Raw genomic sequence first — 20952 nt, forward strand, 5'->3', positions numbered from 1 at the left:
TGTCATCTCTCTATATTGGGTTTGCCTTTTTATAAGAGACATCTTCCATCCCCCTTTTTGTGTCATCCTTCACTATATCCTTATCAAACTGAAATGGCTAACTTTACACATTAAGTATGGTTACAACATGGACCTATATACAAAGGCATAAAATGATGATAGTCTGTTTTGTGGGTTGTGTTGTGTTTTTGTTTTGCTGCTTTTGGAAAGCCACGCAACCTTATTACTATGCATTTTTCAAGGCTCAGCGTGTGGGCACCCTAATTTAGCATGCTTCTTTACTGTGTGCAGAGAAAGTTTAATTTGCATTGAGCTAAACACCCATAATCATGTTGAAAAACCAGCTCTTTCAGTGCTCACCTATTTTATTTTTGTAAATGTAATTTGCAAGTCCTTTTCGGTAACATCACTGTTTGTATTAGAGAATGACATGGGGAAAAAACCTGTCCCCGTCATTGTACCGTTCCCGGCCCACCGTCTCCTTCACTGCCCCGTCACCGTCATCGCCATCCCATTCACCACCCCGTCACCGTCACTGCCATCCCATTCACTGCCCCATCACCATCCCCGCAACATCCATACAAACCTCAGTACTGCAATATTTAGCTTATTCCTTCCTTATAAATCAAAGTTCTGGCTGCTGAACTGGAGAAAGATGTTCAGCTGGCAGGGCTTTGTTTATAAATTTTTAGCAACACAACTAATAAGCTACTTTATCCTGAAGAAAAAAAAGAAATAGAATTTTTTTTTCTACCTTTGTTGTCTGGTTTCTGCTTTCCTCATCTTCTCATTCAATTCCTTCCATCCACTGTCTGTCTTCTCTCTGTGTCTTCCATTTCCTCTGTTATTGTGCCTCTCCCTTTCTCCCCCCCTTCCAAATTGGTCTGGCACCCATCTTCTTCCCTCCACTCCCCCCATATTCTGGCATCTCTGTCTTCTTCCCTGCCAGCATCATCTCCTCACTCTCTCTTCCCCATTTCCCTTCAGCGTCTTCTCCCACTCTGTCTTCCCCATGTCCTTACAGTGTCCTTCTCCCCCCCACTGTCTTCCCCATGTTCTTTCAGTGTCCTTCTCCCCCCCACTGTCTTCCCCATGTCCTTTCAGTGTCCTCCCCCCACTGACTTCCCCATGTCCTTTCAGTGTCCTCCCCCCACTGTCTTCCCCATGTCCTTTGAGCATCCTTCTCCCCCTCTGTCTTTCCCATGTCCTTTCAGTGTCCTTCTCTCCCAACTGTCTCCATGTCCTTTCAGCGTCCTTCTCCCCCCTCTGTCTTCCCCATGTCCTGTCAGTGTCCTTCTCCCCCTCTGTCTTCCCCATGTGCTTTCAGCGTCCTTCTCCCCCTCTGTCTTCCCCATATCCTGTCAGTGTCCTTCTCCCCCCTCTGTCTTCCCCATGTCCTGTCAGTGTCCTTCTCCCCCTGTCTTCTCCATGTGCTTTCAGCATCCTTCTCCCCCCCCTCTGTCTTCCCCATGTGCTTTCAGCATCCTTCTCCCCCCTCTGTCTTCCCCATGTCCTTTCAGCGTCCTTCTCCCCCCTCTGTCTTCCCCATGTCCTTTCAGCGTCCTTCTCCCCCCTCTGTCTTCCCCATGTCCTTTCAGCGTCCTTCTCCCCCCCTGTCTTCCCCACATCCTTTCAGCATCCTTCTCCCCCCTCTGTCTTCCCCATGTCCTTTCAGCGTCCTTCCCCCCTCTGTCTTCCCCTATGTCCTTTCAGAGTCCTTCTCCCCCCCTCTGTCTTCCCCATGTCCTTTCAGAGTCCTTCTCCCCCCCTCTGTCTTCCCCACGTCCTTTCAGCGTCCTTCTCCCCCATGTGCTTTCAGCGTCCTTCTCCCCCATGTGCTTTCAGCGTCCTTCTCCCCCATGTGTTTTCTGCATCCTCTCAACTCTGTTTTACCCATTTCCCTTCAGCGTCTTTTCCTCTCCACCCCACATTTCCTCCTCCCTGCCCCTTACCTTCGTGGCTTTTCACCCCCCCCCCCCCCCCGGACAACAGGCCCGGTCCGAAAAACCTTCCTGCCCTTTACCTGTGGCCGGCAATGTCTAAACTGCCTTCTTACAGCAGCCGGAGCATTGTAGTTGCATATGGCTGCCGTAAAGGCCATCTCTGATGCAACTTCCGGTTGCGTCAGAGATGACCTTTACGGCAGCCACACGCAGCTTCAATGCTCCAACTGCTGTAAGAAGGCAATTTACACTCGCGGCCACGAAGGTAAGCAGCAGGGAGGGAGAAAGGGTGCTGTTTCAACTTAGCGGTGGCAGTAAGGAGGGTGGTAGTAGGGAGGGAGTGCGATAGGTGACCGCACGTGTTCCCTTCCTTAACTGCGGGGACAAAGCCATTCACCGCTCCACGGGGTAGTGAATGGCCTTGACCCCGTAGCCACGGTGAACAAAGGTTTTTTCCTCACCGTTTTGGAGGGTTATCCACGGCTAGCTGTGGGTATCAGCCACCGTGTCATTCTCTAGTCTGTATACAGTCTCTTCCTCTGTAAACCGCTCTGAACTGCTTGTGGTAATGCGGTATTCAAAAATAAAGTAATTATTAAATATTCATTCTCTTGGATTTTGCCTAGGCATGCCACTTATACCAGTATTATGTAGCTTCTTTCCCACCATCACAGTACTAATTTCACTTAACTTAAACAAGATTAGGTGTCACTTTTCTCTCTCTATTTTTACTAAACTTGCCAGCTCATTCCCTTCACAAATATTGGATAGATCTTTGATTGCTATTCTCCAAATGCATTTCTCTGTAGCAAAAAATAAATAAAATGAATTCTTCCACGTTTTCATTATTACCAATATTTCATAAATGGGTCATTCTTTCATTTTAAAAAATAAAAGCCCCTTTTACAAAGCCAAGGCAGTGAGTACCAGCACAGCAAATGCGACACAGCCCAAAGGAATTGAATGAGCTGTGTTGGAATTGCTACTATGGCTTTGTAAAAGGGGCCCTAATATCCCAAGTACTTTCTCATTTGTTACACAATTTACACGTAAATATGCTGTCCCTAAAGCACAGTTACTTACCTGCAACAGGTGTTATCCAAGGACAGCAGGCAGCTATTCTCTGTGGTTGATATCCTCCATGGAGCCTGGTACAGACGGTAGAAAGTGTACTGTCACTTTAAACTTTTCAAAGTCTTAAGACTGCCCATACTGTACATGTGCCAGTGCTTTTCTGACCAATGTCAGCTCACAGGACCATCAGTTCAGTAAAAAAGCTAAGCCGCCAGCTAAGCCGCTAAGGGGCGGTGGGAAGGTTGTGAGAATATCTGCCTGCTATCCTCTGATTACACCTGTTACAAGTATGTCAGTATATTTTCATATGTGGGATTCCCTAGCTGAAACTAAAAAGGGGGGGGAGAGAAGTTGACATCTCGAGAATGGATTTTGTAAAACTGCTTGGCTGCATTGACTATCTCTGGAATGAATCTCTAAGTAGTAGCTTGATGTGAAGGTATGAACTGAGGCTAGAAAATGACATAGGTACAAATTTGTCCTCATCCCCACAGGATTTATCTCCATCCCTCAAGCTCTATCCTCATTTGTACAAGCCTCAAACACTTTAAAATCATAACTGTTTGATGCTTGTGCAGATGAGGAGAGAGCTCACAGGGATGGGGCAGGGACAGAACTCATGGGGATGGGAAAGGGATGGAAATAGATGGGACAGGGATAAATTTGTCCCCATGTCATTCCCTATGAAGACCAAGTGGCTACTTTAAAGATGTCATTGATGGGAGTGTATTGGAGATGAGCTACTAAAGTCTGCATTGCTCTGACTTTGTGTGCTGTGACATGACCTTCCAGTGGTATATGAAAAGCACTAATAACACTGAGATGAATTCTGACTGAAGTGGTCGTGATGCCAGCGTTGGAAAGATGTAGGATATAGTTGAGGACTGATGGGAGAGGCTTGTTGGTTACACCAGCAGTAACAATGCTGCATGGAAGGTTTTCTGGATGCTCCAATAATGGACAATACTGGAGCAGATAGTGTAAACACATCTACTAAAAAGAGAGAACCTACACTTTGAGAGTCAATGAACATAGATCGGGATGAAGAAGGGACCCTTCATTCTGCATTATCACAATCAGAAAGAGTTGAAGAAGAGGGAACCATGGTTGTTTCAGCCCCCAAGGTGCTATGAGAATCATGGTAACTGATTCTTGGAGAAGTATAAACAACATTTTCCCTATTTATTCACACCCCCCCAATCAAAGAAGTTAAACAGAAAAAACTATAAGATGACCTACTAGCCACTCAAGCAGCAAAAATAGATAACCAAATCTCCAATCTACTGATAACAACCCCAGACTACAAAATGTTCAGAAAGGAAATAAAAACTATACTCTTCAGAAATCCCTGAAAAAGGCTTAATACCATGAGTACCTTCCTTCTTCCCATCTTCTCCCTAACTCACTGATACTACCTAATCTACTCTTTACCTTCACAAGAAATGACCTGTGATCTTACTTTGTAACCCTCCTATAACTTTTGTAATCCGCCTTGCATCGCAAGGTAATGGCGGAATAGAAATCTCTAATATAATGTAATGTATTTATTTCAACAGGCTTTTGGATGTGAGTTATAGTGTTTGTGTGTATGGGGTTTTCTATGGGTGTGATGGAGTTCTTTTCTATTTTATTTAGATTTTTTATTTTTTTTTTTAAATTATAAACCACTTTATTTACTTATGAGTGAGATAGCGATATATCAAATAAATGAAAGCATAAACTTGTCAATCTAGTCCTGAAGGAAGGCATCTGACTCCAGGTGACTGGGAGTGTATATTCTGGAACAGACACTGGAAGTTTGTGATTGTGAGAAGTAAAGAGATAATCTCTGGAGTTCCCCAATTGAAAAATATATGATGTAACACAGGTGAGTTGGGAGATCATTCATGAGGTTGTAGGAATCTGCTTAAGTATTTTGTTTTCCTGTTACGTAAACACCTCTGAGAAAGATGTTGAGAGTAATTTATCAGGACAAGATTTGCATCACTTCTTGACAAAGGGGGTGAGATCTTGTCAATTCTTGCTTGTTCATGTAGTATATGGCTACTTGGTTGTCTGTTTAGGTAAGTAATAATCGATTGAGAAGGCGATCTTGAAAGGTATGGCGAGCATTGCGGATTGCTTGCAGTTCAAGAAGATTGATGTGGAGAAATTTCTCTTGAAGATTTCAGCTGCCTTGAGTGTGGAGGCCATCGAAGTGGGATCTCCAGGTGAACTTGGAAGCATCTGTTAATATCTTCTGATGAGGTGGAGTGTGGAAGAGGTGGCCTCTTGAGAGATCGGTCAGTTATAACCACCACTGAGGGAATTGATTAAGTGATGAGATCACTTGTAGTCTTTGGGATAATGGATGTGAGGCTTGAGACCATTGAGTTGACAGTGCCCATTGAGGCTCTCTGAAATGCAGATGGGCAACTGGAGTTACATGGACCGTTGATGCCATGTGACCTAGAGGATGCATCATTTGACATGGTGTGATGTATTGGAGATTGGACACCATGTGGCAAATTTGAACCAGGGTGTCAAGTCTCTGTTGTGGTAGGAATGTACAAGCTTGCACTGTGTCCAACTCCAGAGTTTGAGTTGTTTAGAGATGGGATTTCTGGTAATTGATTGCAAATCCCAGAAGCTCTAGGAGACCCACAGTTGCACTGATGGTTAAGTGAGCTGCTCGAGGTGAAGGGGCCTTGATCAACCAATCATCTAGATAAGGGAATATATGAAAATCACAAGAGCAGAGTGTTGCAGCCACTTCAGCTAAACATTTTATGAATACTCTTGAGTGCTGAAGCTAGGCCAAACAGAAGCACCTTGTATTGTTAGTGGCATGTACCTACTCAAAAGTGCAGATATTTCTTGTGGGCTGGAAGAATGGGAATATGTGTTGAGAGGAAGAGGGAAAATACGGTAAACTCTGGTATGAAGGAAAATACATTCATAAAGTCCTGGTATGATACAGGTGAAGCACAGTAAGTCCTTTGGATAACACTAAAGGTGAAGCAACCAGATCTCAAATGGGAAAAAATCCCCTTTCGCCTCTCCTGCTCTAACAACTCAATATATATTAAAAAGACATTTCTGACTGCACTTGCCAGCTGTCACATACTGGTTAGGAAATACCCTGCTGGCCTAAGCGAAACTTATGAAGAGGAACAAACCAGCAACACTTGACTTTTTGCATGACAACAGAGCCTCACACCTGTTATGATGAATACATCTCATGGTCAAGAATAGAATTCTCGAGAATTACATTTAGTAAGATGTGTCTTGTGATAAACAGGGCGGAGGGATCAGGTTCCAAAGTTGCTGATATGGTAGATTTAAAGGGGCACTTGCGGGAAAAGGATAGGCCTTACGGTAAACTGAACAAATGTATATTCTTCTTCCATGCACAATTGACTCATCAGGTATATAGACAAGGGAGATATGATGCAGACGTTTAAAGGTATTAATATAGAAACCAAGACCCCCATTATTTTGGCCCCAAAATCTCAATGATTCAGTTTAAAAGACAGGTTTCAGATATCTTTCAGTACATCAGAGGTCAACAAATTTTCTAGTGTATGTGTCCTATTGGATAAAGTGACCTTTCATTTACATTCCATCTTTGTAAAATGAGGTGGATCCTATATACTGTATTTATAATTTTGCTGTAAAAATACATAACAGCTGCTGAACCCTTCCAAACACAAAATATCTGGAAGTAATGTAGGGGAAAAAAGAAAAGAGACCTTAGTTGAATGCTACATTACAGACACTGAGTGCTCCTTTTACTAAGCTGCACTAGCGATTTTAGTGCGTACTGCATTGCCACGCGTGCTAGATGCTAACGCCACCATTGAGCTGGTGTTATTTTTTGGCACATAGCGCATGGTTATCATGCAGGGCAATGTAGCACATGCTAAAAACACTAGCACACCTTAGTAAAAGGAGCCCTGAATCTTTCTGGCAATGTTCGCTCCAAGGATTGGCAGGTTGTGAACAAAAATTTTAAATTATAAACAGAAATCTTTCTTTACAACTTCTTGTGAGTCTGCTTTTATTGACACTGACAAATGTGTAAAATGTTTGATAAAACTACAAGTGTCAACAGTTTTCAAATGCACATGTTTATTTAGAACATGAAGGATTTCCCCCTCTCCCTATTCCTGTTTTCCAACAGTCAACATCCAAATTTACAGTATTTTCACAGTTGGGTAGACCTGACTTGAGGGCAAGAGTTGAACTTCTTAATCTTATGCAAGATATTTCACATATACCAGCCTACAAAGAGCTGGTGAAAAGGTATGCAGGAAGAAGAAAGTTTCGGAACCACTTTCGTCCTCTTTTTTAAGTTCAACCTTTTTTTTATTGAATTTAAGAATACAAAAGCAGAAAGTAAGACAATCTTGTCACAAACAACATTCCAAATATAGTAGAATACAAAACTGTATATAAATGATCTATAACAGTGATATTCCCTAAAACCCTCCCACCCACCCCATACTCTCACATAGGCATGAGAGTTACATAGGGATCCTTTCCCTAAGGTGCACGAGCCATTTTAGCGCACGCTAAATACTAACGCATCCATAGAATATAATGGACTCATTAGTATTTAGCTGCGCTAAATCGGCTAGCGAGCCTTCATAAAAGGATCCCATAGTGTTTGATGGGTTCCCAGATTTTACCAAAGTGAGAATACATATATACACTTTGAGTTAATATTGGCTTCATATTTTAAAATGGCACAAACCGATTGCCACCAAAATTGGAAGTTGGAAAAACTTTCAAATGCTCAACTTCTAATTTTGTTTCTTTCCTTTTAGGTGGAATGCAAGTATTTTGCCAGCTTTGTTAGATGCTTCTTAATAGGTAGCTTTTTGAAAAAATCTCTCTCCTCTGGCTTTGTCACTAAGAATCTGATTATAAGAAAATTTCAGTTTCAATAATTTTTGCAGAGTACTAGATGACCATTGCTGTAATAAACGGTTTTCATGTGCTTTAATATCATCCTCAAATTGTTTGGTTTGTTGGTGAATCTTATTTAATTTGGCAGAATAGGACAAAATGTGCGCTCTCAGGGAAGCCTTAAAAGCATCCCATAATATAATATCCAAGGAGACTGTACCTGTATTTTTTTATTTAAAATATTCTTCAATCATTATTTTTGTCTTTTAATGAAGTCCTTATCCTTCAATAGTTTATTATTAAATCTCCACAGAGGAGGATTAGGAGCTGAGGAGTTAATAAGTAATTCCATTATTATGCTAGCATAATCTGATATTAGAATACTGTCAATTGTTGTTAGAACAATATCAGGTACCATTCTTTACATATCAGGAACATATCAATTCTAGAATATGACTGATGAACTTGAGAGCAAAAAGAGAATTCCAAATCCCTGGGATGAAGTATTCTCCAAATGTCCACACATTAAATTGTATAGCTCCTTATTGATATTTTCATTTTTTCTACTAGGTTTTCTATCTTATAAAGGGTCTGATACTGAATTAAAGTCACTGGCAATTATTAGATTTTCATTTGCTCTATAAATACGTGCCATCAATTCTTAGTTTATCAAATAAGTCTTTACTAGAGAGTATATATATATATATATTTATGATCAAATCCATCCTCTCCTTTCCCAGCACACTTCAAAAACCCTTATCCACATTATCATCACCTCTTGCTTAGATTACTGCAATTTGCTTCTCTCAGGTCTTCTGCTCAACCATCTCTCTCCCTTTTAATATGTTCCAAATTCTACTGAAAGATTCACATTTCCCTACAAGACACTTCTTTGGCTCATCATTCATTTCTGAATACAGTTCAAACTCTTCTTGCTGACCTACAAGTGCATTCACTCTCCAGTCCCTCAATATTTCTCCTCACTTATCTCCCCCTAAGCTCCCTGAACCATCTCTCTCCCTTCAATTCCAAACTCCAACAAACTTTCTAAGCACCACTATCTGTCTTATCATTCCCTCTGTAATTCTCCCACCTGAGCACTGTGTAGATCAGGGGTGGGCAACTCCAGTCCTCAAGGGCCGGAATCCAGTCGGGTTTTCAGGATTTCCCCAATGAATATGCATGAGATCTATTTGCATGCACTGCTTTCAATGCATATTCATTGGGGAAATCCTGAAAACCGGAATGGATTCCGGCTCTCAAGGACCGGAGTTGCCCACCCCTGGTGTAGATGCACCTTTTTGTCCAGTTTGTCTGTCTTGACTAGATAGCAAGCTCTTTTGAGTAGGGATTGTCTCTTCTGTATTTTGATTCACAGCGCTGCGTATGTCCAGTAGCGCTATAGAAATGATTAGTAGTAGTGGTAGGCAATTCCAGTCCTCGAGAGCCGGAGCCAGGTCAGGTTTTCAGGATATCCACAATCTCAAGGAGGCAGTGCCTGCAAATGCATCTCATACATATTCATTGTGGCTATCCTGAAAACCTGACCTGGCTCCGGCTCTCGAGGACCGGAATTGCCTACCCCTGGTATAGATCAGACATGGGCAACTCCAGTCCTTGAGGGTCGGAATCCAATCAGGTTTTCAGGATTTCCCCAATGAACATATATGAGATCTATTTGCATGCACTAGATCTACGTTCATCTTATAAGTCCCTGCTATCCGTAGCCTTCTCCACTGCTAACTCCAGACTCCATCCCTACTATCTTGTTGCGTCGTATGCCTGGAACAGACTGCTTGAATTATTACATCAGGCTTCGTCTCTACCAGAATTCAAATCCAAGCTAAAAGTCCACTTTTTCGAGGCTGCTTTCAACTCCTAACTTCCACTCACCATAAGATATCTATGTCCATCCTATCATTCTCTCTGCTAGAAACACGCCAACCTCTATGTCTCATCTGTATGTCCAAATTAGATTGTAAGCTTTTCTGAGCAGGGGCTAAATATACAGCTCTGCGTATGCCTTTCAGCATTATAGAAATAAGTAGTACAGCTGCCTTGAAAAGGAGTGTTTCAACAAATACAGGATGTCTAATGTTTCTATCCTTGGATCCTCCTGTTTCTAAGTTAAATGGAATAGTATCAGCCACATTCCTGACAAAAGCAGTGAAGGAAATCTCATGCAGGTAAACCAGAGGGGCCCTCCTCTTCAGAGAACTTTGCATCCTCTTGAAAACCCCATGACAGCTCTAATTCAGCTCCAGGAAAATACTCTAGACCAAAGGCATCAGTGTATGCCTTTAGCCTAGGCTAGTTTCTCCCTTGCTGCACAGGAGATACACAACAGTGTGGCAAAATCTACTCTAAGGCATTGAGAGACATCAGCATTAGAAGAATCATATCCAGACAGGGCATGGATCTCAAGGATCATCTAAATAAAACTTTGTAGTGTTGATGACATTGAAGCCAAGGCATCATCACATCATTCTAGGATCTGAGCAATCCTTTTATCAATCTCCCTGTTAAGCTTTTCAAAGACTGCCAATGCCAAGGTTGAATAGAAAGTAGTAGGTGAGGATGTATCCACCTGAGGAATACTAATGATCTGACTTTGGTTTCTTGGAAGCTGGCAAAATCCAACTGGTATTGATGAGATTGAGCAGACCTCTGTCAGCACCTTGAGGTATGCTTGGATGGAGTCTCATGTCCATGTTTCTGAGCCTCTGTTCAAGATTGGATGCCATCTAAGTCCCTGAAGAGGAGGAAAGATTAGTCTTTTTTTTTGGATGGCAATTGATATGTTTATGATGATCCCTATCAATGCTTGACATTGAGAGTGCTCCCACTGCTGATTCATCTCCCCCATACAATGCAGCTCTTAGACCCTTTGATGTCAATGGTCCAGACTTAGAATTGATTAAAGTTTCTCAAGCTGCTCTTCACAGCACCAAATCTCTTCCTTATCTTTTTGTAAGCACAAAAATTGAGCAGGTTTGTGTTTGGACTTAAGGCATTGCTAGCATCAGTTGTGAGCACCCACACTGGATAGGATTTTGATACACCACCTGCATTTTTTTTTAAGCCACTATGGACCAGGACATTATATTGAAGTACTATTTTTTGAAATTTTTGATTCCGGAGTGGAGTAATTTATTGGATGAGATTCACTGGAGATTTTTATATATTTATATATATTATATTTATGAAATTTACTTAAGCACTTTACTTTATTGCACTTTACACACATGCATGCCTCTGATCGTGTGGGCATGGCTTTAAAGATAGCCTGCCGATTTATTAAAGCTGGGTTTTCTGCTTCGGCAGCTGCCATTGTAGCTTAACAATCACACTGAGGATACACACAAATATTTATTAAGTAACATAGAAACATATGGCAGATAAGGGCCACGACCCATCCAGTCTGCCCACCCTAATGACCCTCCCCTACCTTTACCCTGTGAATAGATCCCACGTGTCGATCCCGTTTGGCCTTAAAATCAGGCACGCTGCTGGCCTCAATCACCTGAAGTGGAAGACTATTCCAGCGATCAACCACCCTTTCAGTGAAAAAAAATTTCCTGGTGTCGCTGTGCAGTTTCCCGCCCCTGATTTTCCACAGATGCCCTCTTGTTGCCGTGGGACCCTTGAAAAAGAAGATATCTTCCTCCGCTTTGATGCGGCCCGTGAGATACTTGAACGTCTCGATCATGTCTCCCCTCTCTCTGCGCTCCTCGAGCGAGTATAGCTGTAATTTATCTAGCTGTTCTTCGTACGGGAGATCCTTGAGTCCCGAGACCATCCTGGTGGCCATTCTCTGGACTGACTCCAGTCTCAGCACATCCTTGCGATAATGCGGCCTCCAGAATTGCACACAGTATTCCAGGTGGGGCCTCACCATGGATCTATACAATGGCATAATGACTTCAGGCTTACGGCTGACGAAACCCCTGCGTATGCAACCTATGATTTGTCTTGTCTTGGATGACTTTTGCTCCACTTGATTGGCAACCTTCATGTCCTCACTGACGATCACCCCTAAGTCTCGTTCTGCTACCGTTCTTGTTAGGATCTCACCATTAAGGGTATAAGTCTTGCATGGATTTTGGCTGCCCAGGTGCATAACTTTGCATTTTTTGGCATTGAAGCTGTGTTGCCAGGTCCTAGACCAGCGCTCCAGTAGGAGTAGGTCGTGCATCATGTTGTCGGGCTTTGAATTTTTGTCCGTTGTGCTTTTGCCCACTACATTGCTTAGTTTGGCGTCATCGGCGAATAATGTTATTTTACCTCGGAGCCCTTCTGTCAAATCTCTTATAAAGATGTTGAATAGAATCGGGCCCAAGACCGAGCCCTGGGGCACTCCACTGATCACCTCCGTCATTTCGGAGGGGGTGCCGTTCACCACTACCCTTTGAAGCCTACCTCCAAGCCAGTTCCCCACTCATTTCGTCAATGTGTCGCCCAATCCTATAGAACTCATCTTGCTCAGCAACCTGCGGTGTGGTACACTAGTAGTTATTTATTTTTGGATGTATGGTACATATCTCCAAGGGACCTCAACCTTTCTCAAGTACTAATTTTTGGGATAGTTAGTGAAGTACTTGCCTGGGTTTTTGCCAGTTAGGTCTTTTTTTTGGCAAGCACTGATAAACTACAACAGTCAAGTTTATGTATTACAAGTTAATGCATAAGCTACAGCTAAAATTAATGTTAAGAAATGCAAGGTCATGCGTTTGGGCTGCAAAAAGCTGAGGAAATGCCACAGTTTAGGGGGTGTGCAAAAGAAGAGTGTGATTGTATTTGATGTTCTTAAGGTGGTGAAACAGATTGAAAAGATGACGGCAAAAGCTAGAAGGATGCTAGGGTGCAGAGGGGGAGGTATGGCCAGTAGGAAAAAGGAGGTATTGATGCCCATGTATAAAACTTTGGTGAGACTTCATTTAGAATATTGTGTACAATTCTGGAGACACTGAATCAGAAGCCAAGGACGGGCCTCAACGAAGAAATGCAAGCACACGAGGGAGTTGTGAGGACAGGATGTCAATAGACCAGCCAAGGGTGTATTGTTCAAAAAATGACTTTATTGATGAATAAGCCGCAATGGCTCAATAGACTCGACACTGGCAGTGTTTCGTCTCAGTGATCTTGAGTTTCGCTCCTGACATTAGTTTTCATTCTTGCTCTTACCGACATCTCTACAGCGCATTTACCAAAGTGCACGTATGCACTATGCCACATTCAAGCCACACACGCTGAAACACTGTCATTGTCGAGTCTATTGAGCCATTGCGGCCTATTCATCAATAAAGTGATTTTTTGAACAATACACCCTTGGCTGGTCTATTGACATCCTGTCCTCATGACTCCCTCGTTGTGTACAATTCTGGAGACCATACCTTCAAAAAGATATAAATAGGATGGAGTTGGTACAGAGGAAGGCTACTAAAATGGTCGGTGATCTTTGTCATAAGGTGTATGGTGACAGACTTAAAGATCTCAATATGTATATTACTTTAGAAGAAAGGCGGCAGAAGAGAGATATGATAAGAGACGTTTAAATACATACATGACATAAATGTGCATGAGGCAAGTCTCTATCATTTGAAAGGAAGCTCCAGAATGAGTGGATGAATTTAAGAGGTGATTGACTCAGGAAATACTTTTTTACAGAAAGGGTGGTGGATGCATGGAATAGTCTCCCAGCAGAGGTGGTAGCGACAAAGACTGTATCTGAATTCAAGAAAGCGTTGGACAGGCACACGAGATCTCTTAGGAAGAGGAGGAAATAATGGATGCTGTGGATGGGCAGACTGGATGTACCATTTGGCTTTTATCCGCTATCATGTTTCCATGTTTCCACAGTAACTCAGCAAAGGTATACAAAAACTAGCAAATACACTATATATTACCATTTTAGTTTTAATTCTTTTTTTTTTTTGTTTATTTTGTTGCAGGACAACAATCTAAGAGATACCTAGATTTCACACACTTTTGGAGGGATATAACTTCACCCCTGAACAATGGGGGTACCTCAAGCTCCTTCAATCTAGTGAAACATAGTTATTTTTCCCTAGTTCAATTTTTAACTAATTGACTAGAGGTTAATCTGATACTGCCTCTCTTAGTTATTCAAATTAAGAAACTCTACTACAGGACTTACTGAAGAAATGCTGAGCAGACTGCTCTGCTGTTCTTTGGAATGACGCTTCCTGGGTCGTGATTACTAACTATCTAGTATTGGGGGGCAAGCAAAAAGGCACATCATGGGCTTAACCATCAAAGTATGGAGGAAGCCAAGCAATAAGACAGCAGACTCGACTATAAAATGACTAGGGGAGCAGTGATTGCAGCAGTTTCAATTCAGTCTCCTGTGATACTGCGCAGCAGAATGGAAGGGGAATTGATGGGATGACCAGGTTACCCATTCCAGACTGGCCTTTTGGCCAGTCCTGGATTTCTGCCAACCTCATCCAGGTGCATAATGGGGCCTGTAGCACTGATTTTAATGGATCATGGACCACAAATATTACACTGCTTTGGTATGTAATTTTAATATAAGGCCTAGCCAAAAAGTCTCCCTTCTGGAATGGGTAACCTGATCAACCTAGGCATTAAGCCCTGTGGAATGGTTGATCCTTCTTCACATGGAAATGTGGTCAGCATGGCAAGGCAGTGGGATGGTGGAGCTTAGAATCTTCAGACGACGCCAACAGTGCAACTGGAGAGGATTCAGCAGCCATGTCCTTTGAAAAGCAAGCTTATATCGTAGGAGTCGGATGGAAGTACAGGCTGATCAGTGGAGAATGGTGGGAGCTTCACAGTCTGGGCTCAGAGGAATCTCTAAACCAGATGTTGTGAATATGGACATACTATGGAAGGCTATACAAAAAATTAATTTATCTTTATTAATAGTGGTTAATATGTAAGTTGATGGATGATGTTTCTCAAGATTCGGCTGTTCAGCATATAAACTGGATCATCATACTACCAGTGTTGAGAAAGTTGAAACCAAAGTTTCCCTGCAGGAATGTTGAACTGCTGTCCAAGGATGATTTGTTCCATCATAAAATGGAGTATATAGAAAACCAGTTAATTTTTTGTATTTATTCAATTTTCTATATCGTTCTCCCAGGGGAGCTCAGAACAGATTACATGAATTTATTCAGGTACTCAAGCATTTCAAGAATGTGTGCTCTTTGGAATTCCTAATCTTCCTGTGATTAGATCAACAGATATAGTGTACAAATATCTTAAGGAAATTCTTGGTATATTAGCTGAAACTCTCCCCCTGCAAGCCATTTGAGGGCTCATATCTGATATAGAGGAGGTGGTTCTTGGAAACAACTTGACATTAAAAGCACAATAAGCATCTTTGGATTTGACTGGTTTTCTTGTGTCATACAGAGGACAATACTGGTGGCTACTTTTGCTTTAGAACCAGACTGCAAGCTAATAATTTAACTTCAAACATTTAAATGGGCTATTTTTGGGGTCTAAGATAACACTTTTTCATGACTTGAGGGCTATGCAGCAGAGGAGACAAAACATTTTGATTTTTAAGACTTAAATCCTGTTCCTTGGAGCTAGTTATTTAAGATTTCCTTGTAAATGTACTATAACTTTGGGGAATGATTATTTTATTATTTTTTATCCTACCTCCCAAGATTAGAAAATAACTCTCCACCCCACTAACACTGAATAGAACAGAAGCTCCCTAAACTCCAATCCCTTACTCCAAGCAGTCCTTATTAATAACCAGAATCTACCTTCCCATCCATTCAACTTGCACAACCCCAATCCACAAATAACAGAGCAACAAATTGTATAAGAATCGAAAGTAGTTGTATATCTGTGATCAAGTTGAACACAGCACCTAGGCAAGGATTTATGACCTGCTGTCCCAATAAACACAGGATCCCATAGCATTGTGCCATGATCAGTTCTGAGACCACTGACACATTGACAACATCCAGGTTGAAGATAGGTAATTTAGTCTGTAGGATATCTAAAAAGAAAAGAGTTGCCACTGCAGTGTACCTCTGTTAGGGAGGGAAGGCCTTGTTCTGTATTCCAGCTAGCCTCCCAGGACTTGACTGCCAAAGGATTCAGCAGAGAAATGAAGTTTCACAAAGTCTTCTGCCTCCTATAGTAGGGTGAAAATCACAGACTCCCCTTCCAGGAGACCCTTAATTTAGTGGGATAAAATAGATCAAGGCACATTATTTTGGCAAAGCTGCAATTTTACCTCCCTGTCTTGAAATCATATCTTAATTTCAAGGCTGTAATCCACAAATAGTATGGTTTTATTACATTACATTGGTGTCTTCTATCCCGCCAATACCTTTCAGTTCTAGGCAGTTTACAACAAGAAATTAGCCTGGACATTCCCAGGGAGATTACAAGGTTGATAGCTATAGTTTGCATCAGGATCTGAAAAGAGTCGATACGGTTTGATTAGATCATTTGACAAATTTCTTGAACAGTATGGTTTTCAGTTCTTTCCTGAATGTTTTGTAGTTGGTGTCGTGGTCAGCAGATTTGAGAGGTGGTGGTCTATATTCACTGCTCTGGTGCCAAAGTAGACTGTCATATTTTTTTTGCTTTGCATGCCTTTGATTGGGGGGTAGGTAAAGTGTGCTTTAGTATGTCCCCATGTTTCTGGCCCAATGTAGAATTAGTTTCCAGTTGTTGATGGTTCAGAATCTTGCGTAGAATGGTTTGGAGTTGAGCTACATCAGTACATCACCATCCGGGTACATGACGTGTCTACTCTATCATTAACAAGGGTGGAAATGGTTCAACAAGCAGCTCCTGAAATACCTGCTTGACAAAGAAGGATCATTCAGGGGTAGAGAAACTTGTGAGTGAATATAAGCACAATTCTACTGGCCAGGCTATATATGAAAGTTCAGCTTTACTGTCAGTCCTACCCTACTTATCAGTTAACTAAGCCTGCCAGGGTCCAATCTGCCTGCTTTGAAGTGGACCATCCAAGGCAACTAGTATATTCTCATCATCCTTGATCATTCCGATATTCAAAAGCTGCATCATTGCATAATATGGAGACTGCAACAGTAGTAACCACCTTGATAGAGAGGTTCTCATGAGTTGGTTTGCTGACGATGGTATTTACAGAGAAAAAACCCTGTTTATGTCTCAGGTAATGCAAAAAGTTTGTGCATGATTGGTGAAAAAAGATTCTCTTAATGCATCTCCCATAGACAGATGGTATTATTAAATGCATCAACAAAATTCTCAAGCAGATTTTGAGGAAGTTTGTTTCCAAGAATGGCAAGAGCAAGGACACCTCGTTACCAAAAAAATGCTATTTGTCATCTGAGGGGTCCCCCAGAGTTAACATGTTTTTCACATTTCAGCTGCACTATGGGAAGCAGCTCAGAATCTTACATATGATGCAGAAAACTTGGGAACAAGACCAGAGCCCAGGTCAGAAACTGGTGGACTATGTCCTATGAATACAAAGAACAGCTGAGGAAAGCCAAAGAAGTCACTATGCTGTGTCCAGAAAAAGCTTATATAGTACAGTCTCAATCTGACCTTCGCTAATCCGACCATCTGGCATAACTGACCCCCTCAGGTGATGTCATTGTATTGACATTAAGAAATGTGCAGGTTCTCTTTCTGTTTTCTGGCCTCAAATACTGCAAGGAAGCTACTTTTGATCCGAGACCATGCTTGGCAGCTGATATTCCTTCATATACCCCTCCGTTGTTGTTATGAAGAATGTGGCTTCTGTTCCAGTTTTCCAGTACTATATGTGCAGTAATTTTTAGACCTTGGACTCTGCCTTTTCAGCAAAAGAACCATTTTTGATCTTAGATCACACTTCTCTGCAATGGAACGAAAATATATGGACCCGAGACCCTCCTTTTGCAGCAAGGAAACCATTTTTCATACGCGACGCTGCTTCTAACACAAAGCTTGTTTGAGCAATGATTGAAGGTACTGTAAAGGAAATGTTAAAGAAAGTAAACCTTAAAGATGTTTTGAGCTGAGACTGCTTTTACAGCATGGCAGCAATTTTTGAACCTAACACACTGCTGCTGTTTTGAGACCGTGCTTTTGTAGCAAGGGAACCTTGGTAAGATTCTTGTGCACAATGAGTTTTATGCAGTACAGTATTTCTGTTTGTTAGTTTATATTTACAACACCTTCTTTATTCTTACATCAGTTTTGCCTATGGACTAGGAGTGTGAAGAGTTTCCAGTTTCTGTTCCGATGTCTGCTTCATACTGCTATTGACTGGAGAAGACAAGGCAGTGAGCTTGAGAAATGGGACCATTCTCCTCTTGTTGAATGCGCCTTCAATGAGACAGGTAGCTACTTGCCACAACCGATGCACGTAGAGGATATTGCTCTACAAATCCATCTAGAGATTGTGGCCTTGGAAGCGGGTCTGCTTCATCTTGCTTGATTGGTTAACATGAAAAGATGATCTGAGAGACAAAACTCCAAGTAATGCAAGAAAACTCTCGAAATGCCCCAAACCTTTTAAGGTCTTGTCTTTCTTCTTAGACCCTGTGGGATGAAATGCTGGCAATCAACCGCTTCAATGATCCTGAGGAACCATTCTCTGCATAACAGTACCTGCAAATCTGATACTCTACTGGCGTAAGTAATTGCAACCAAGACTGCTTTGACCGAGAGATCCAAGAGGGAGGCTTCCTGTAGAGCTTATATGGAGCACTGCTGAGTCCTTCTAAGACTATATTTAAGATTCCAGGATTGAAATGGGTCTCGAACTGGCAGCCTTAGTCTCAGAGCACCTTTCAAGAACCTATGTCCAGATGGTCCACTAGCAAAGTTTTCTTCTCTTGGCCCTGGAAGCACGACAGCACTGCTACTTAAACTTTAAGGAATGCCACTGTCAATGCCTTGTCAAGGCCCTCTTGGAGGAATACCATTACCAACAAGATTGGGGTTGTATCATTTTTGGATTAGCGTAGCATGCTCAAGAGCCATGCTGTAAGACCAAAGCGTCCTGGATCTTCTAGGGTAATCAGCCCCTGCGAGAGCAAGTCTGGGTGCACTTGGAGTCTGTGACTTTGCTCCTTCTGCAGACGTACGAGATCCATGTATCACGGACACCAGGGCCAATCTGGTGGGTGATTTGCTATTCGGCACATCACCCGGCCTACATATCGTGGGCCGGGGTGGGGGAGCATGTACAGTAGCCTAGTCTCTGGACAAGGTTGAACCAGGGCGCTTAGCCCTACACTTCCAGCTCTTCGGCTGAAGAATAGAATCACCTTTTTTGTCCTTTGCAGTCTTCATCTCACAATGGCCTGAAATGCTTTCAGGGACGATCATTCTTCTAATGTCTGTCTGCTGAGATAATCTACTTGAATATTGTCCACCCTGGCCATGTGCACCCCAGAGATCTCCTGCAGGTGTGCGTCTGCCCAACAGAACAATGCTTTTGCTTCCTGCTGGAGCGGAATGCTCCTGGTTTCTCCCTGCCCGTTAACATCAGGCACTACAGTGGCACTATCAGAGAAGACTCTGACTGCTTTGTCCTCCAGCATAGACTGAAGTTGTTGCTGTGCCAGATGCTCATAGTTCCAGTCTGTTGATAGACCATTTCTGCTGAGACGGAGACCATTGTCCTTCAACTGGGTGACTATTACAATGAGCCCCCCCAGCCAAACAAGCTAGCATCCATTGTTAGGATGACCCAGGAATTGATCTGGAGTGGGATTCCCTTCACTAGAGACTGTGGATGGAGCCATCAACTCATGCTGCTTCTGGCTACCGCTGTCCAAGGGAGTGGAACTTGCAGGGAGTGTCTCTGAGGTGGCCAGCAAGACAATGTGTCCTGGAGAGGGCACATGTGCACCTTCGCCCAGAATACCATATTACTGTAGCCACTTCGACCCAATGCCACGCAGTAGGAGCTGGATTGGCTAACAGGTCTGTAATTTTATTACACAGCTTCTGTTTCCGTGATTCTGGAAGAAAGACTTTCAGGGTCGCGTTGACGTGTTTGAGATCCAGGATGGGTCTCCACTCCTCTAAGCCTTTCCTGGGCTTATGTATATCAATGCCACGCAGTAGGAGCTGGATTGGCTAACAGGTCTGTAATTTTATTAACACAGCTTCTGTTTCCGTGCTTCTGGAAGAAAGACTCTCAGGGTCGCGTTGACGTGTTTGAGATCCAGGATGGGTCTCCACTCCTCTAAGCCTTTCTTGGACAATGTATATCAAGTATCTGCCAGAGCCTGAGTCTTTTGAATGAACGGCTCTATAGCTTGAATATCTAGCAACCTTTGTAATGTTTTCCAGACTTTTTATGACTTCTCTGGCCGGCCCACTGGCAAATCCATGAATCAGAGAGAGAGAGAGAGAGAGAGCATGTGAACTCTATCTTGTAACCATCTCCGATAATCTCCAGGACCCAGTGATGAGTTGTTATCTGTTCCCAGGCCTACAGATATTACAACAGCCAATCTTCAAACTTCAGAGGAGTGGCTTAAGGGCTGGTATCATTGTGGCTTTTTGGCTGACACGGCAGATCAGGAATCTGAACCTTGGGTCCTCCAGTTCCCTGAGAATTTCTGTCTGGAATCTAGAAAGGCTCTCTGGTTAGAAGCTCCTATTGAGTACTGGTGAAGGATCCATGACCCATAAAAGGACCCCTGGATCTAGCTTCTGGCTGTTCAGGGTCTGCTGTCTAGTAAAGATCTTGTACACCGGCCAAAAGATCATCTAGGCCCTTCCTAAACAGTATCTGTCCCCTGAACAGGAGCCTGCTCAGTGTTGCTTTAGAGGTCAAATCACCCGTCCAGGCGGAGATCAAATATGCTGAGACTTTTCTCATGATTCTATCATAGAGTGCATCTGCTATGTAGTCTACTCCAGCTAATAAGCTGTGGTAGGGGCTCAGCCTCCACCACGTTGTGAATTCATAGCCTGGAATGACAGGCACTTTCACCAAAGGAGGCCACAGCTGCAGCCTTAATCCTTTAAAACAAGACATTCCTCAGTTGGCAGGGAAGTGCATTTGGTCACCTGGGCTACAAGGGAATCT

General features: G+C 42.6%; 1 protein-coding gene across 5 annotated transcripts in view; it reads right to left on the bottom strand.

Annotated features, from left to right (window-relative positions):
* The window catches only part of VPS54 (VPS54 subunit of GARP complex), a 285872-nt gene that overhangs the window by 3290 nt on the left and 261630 nt on the right, over positions 1-20952 (bottom strand). The window contains exon 24 of one of the 5 annotated variants that reach the window (XM_033938670.1): positions 4766-5720. The exons of the other annotated variants lie outside the window; for them this stretch is intronic. Within the exon in view, the coding sequence (XP_033794561.1) occupies positions 5717-5720 (4 nt within the window). The 3' untranslated portion in view covers positions 4766-5716. Of the gene's footprint in view, positions 1-4765; positions 5721-20952 lie in introns of those variants that run through there. 5 annotated transcript variants of the gene reach the window in all.

Source organism: Geotrypetes seraphini, chromosome 3 (genome assembly GCF_902459505.1).
Source record: "Geotrypetes seraphini chromosome 3, aGeoSer1.1, whole genome shotgun sequence".
Taxonomy (NCBI): domain Eukaryota; kingdom Metazoa; phylum Chordata; class Amphibia; order Gymnophiona; family Dermophiidae; genus Geotrypetes; species Geotrypetes seraphini.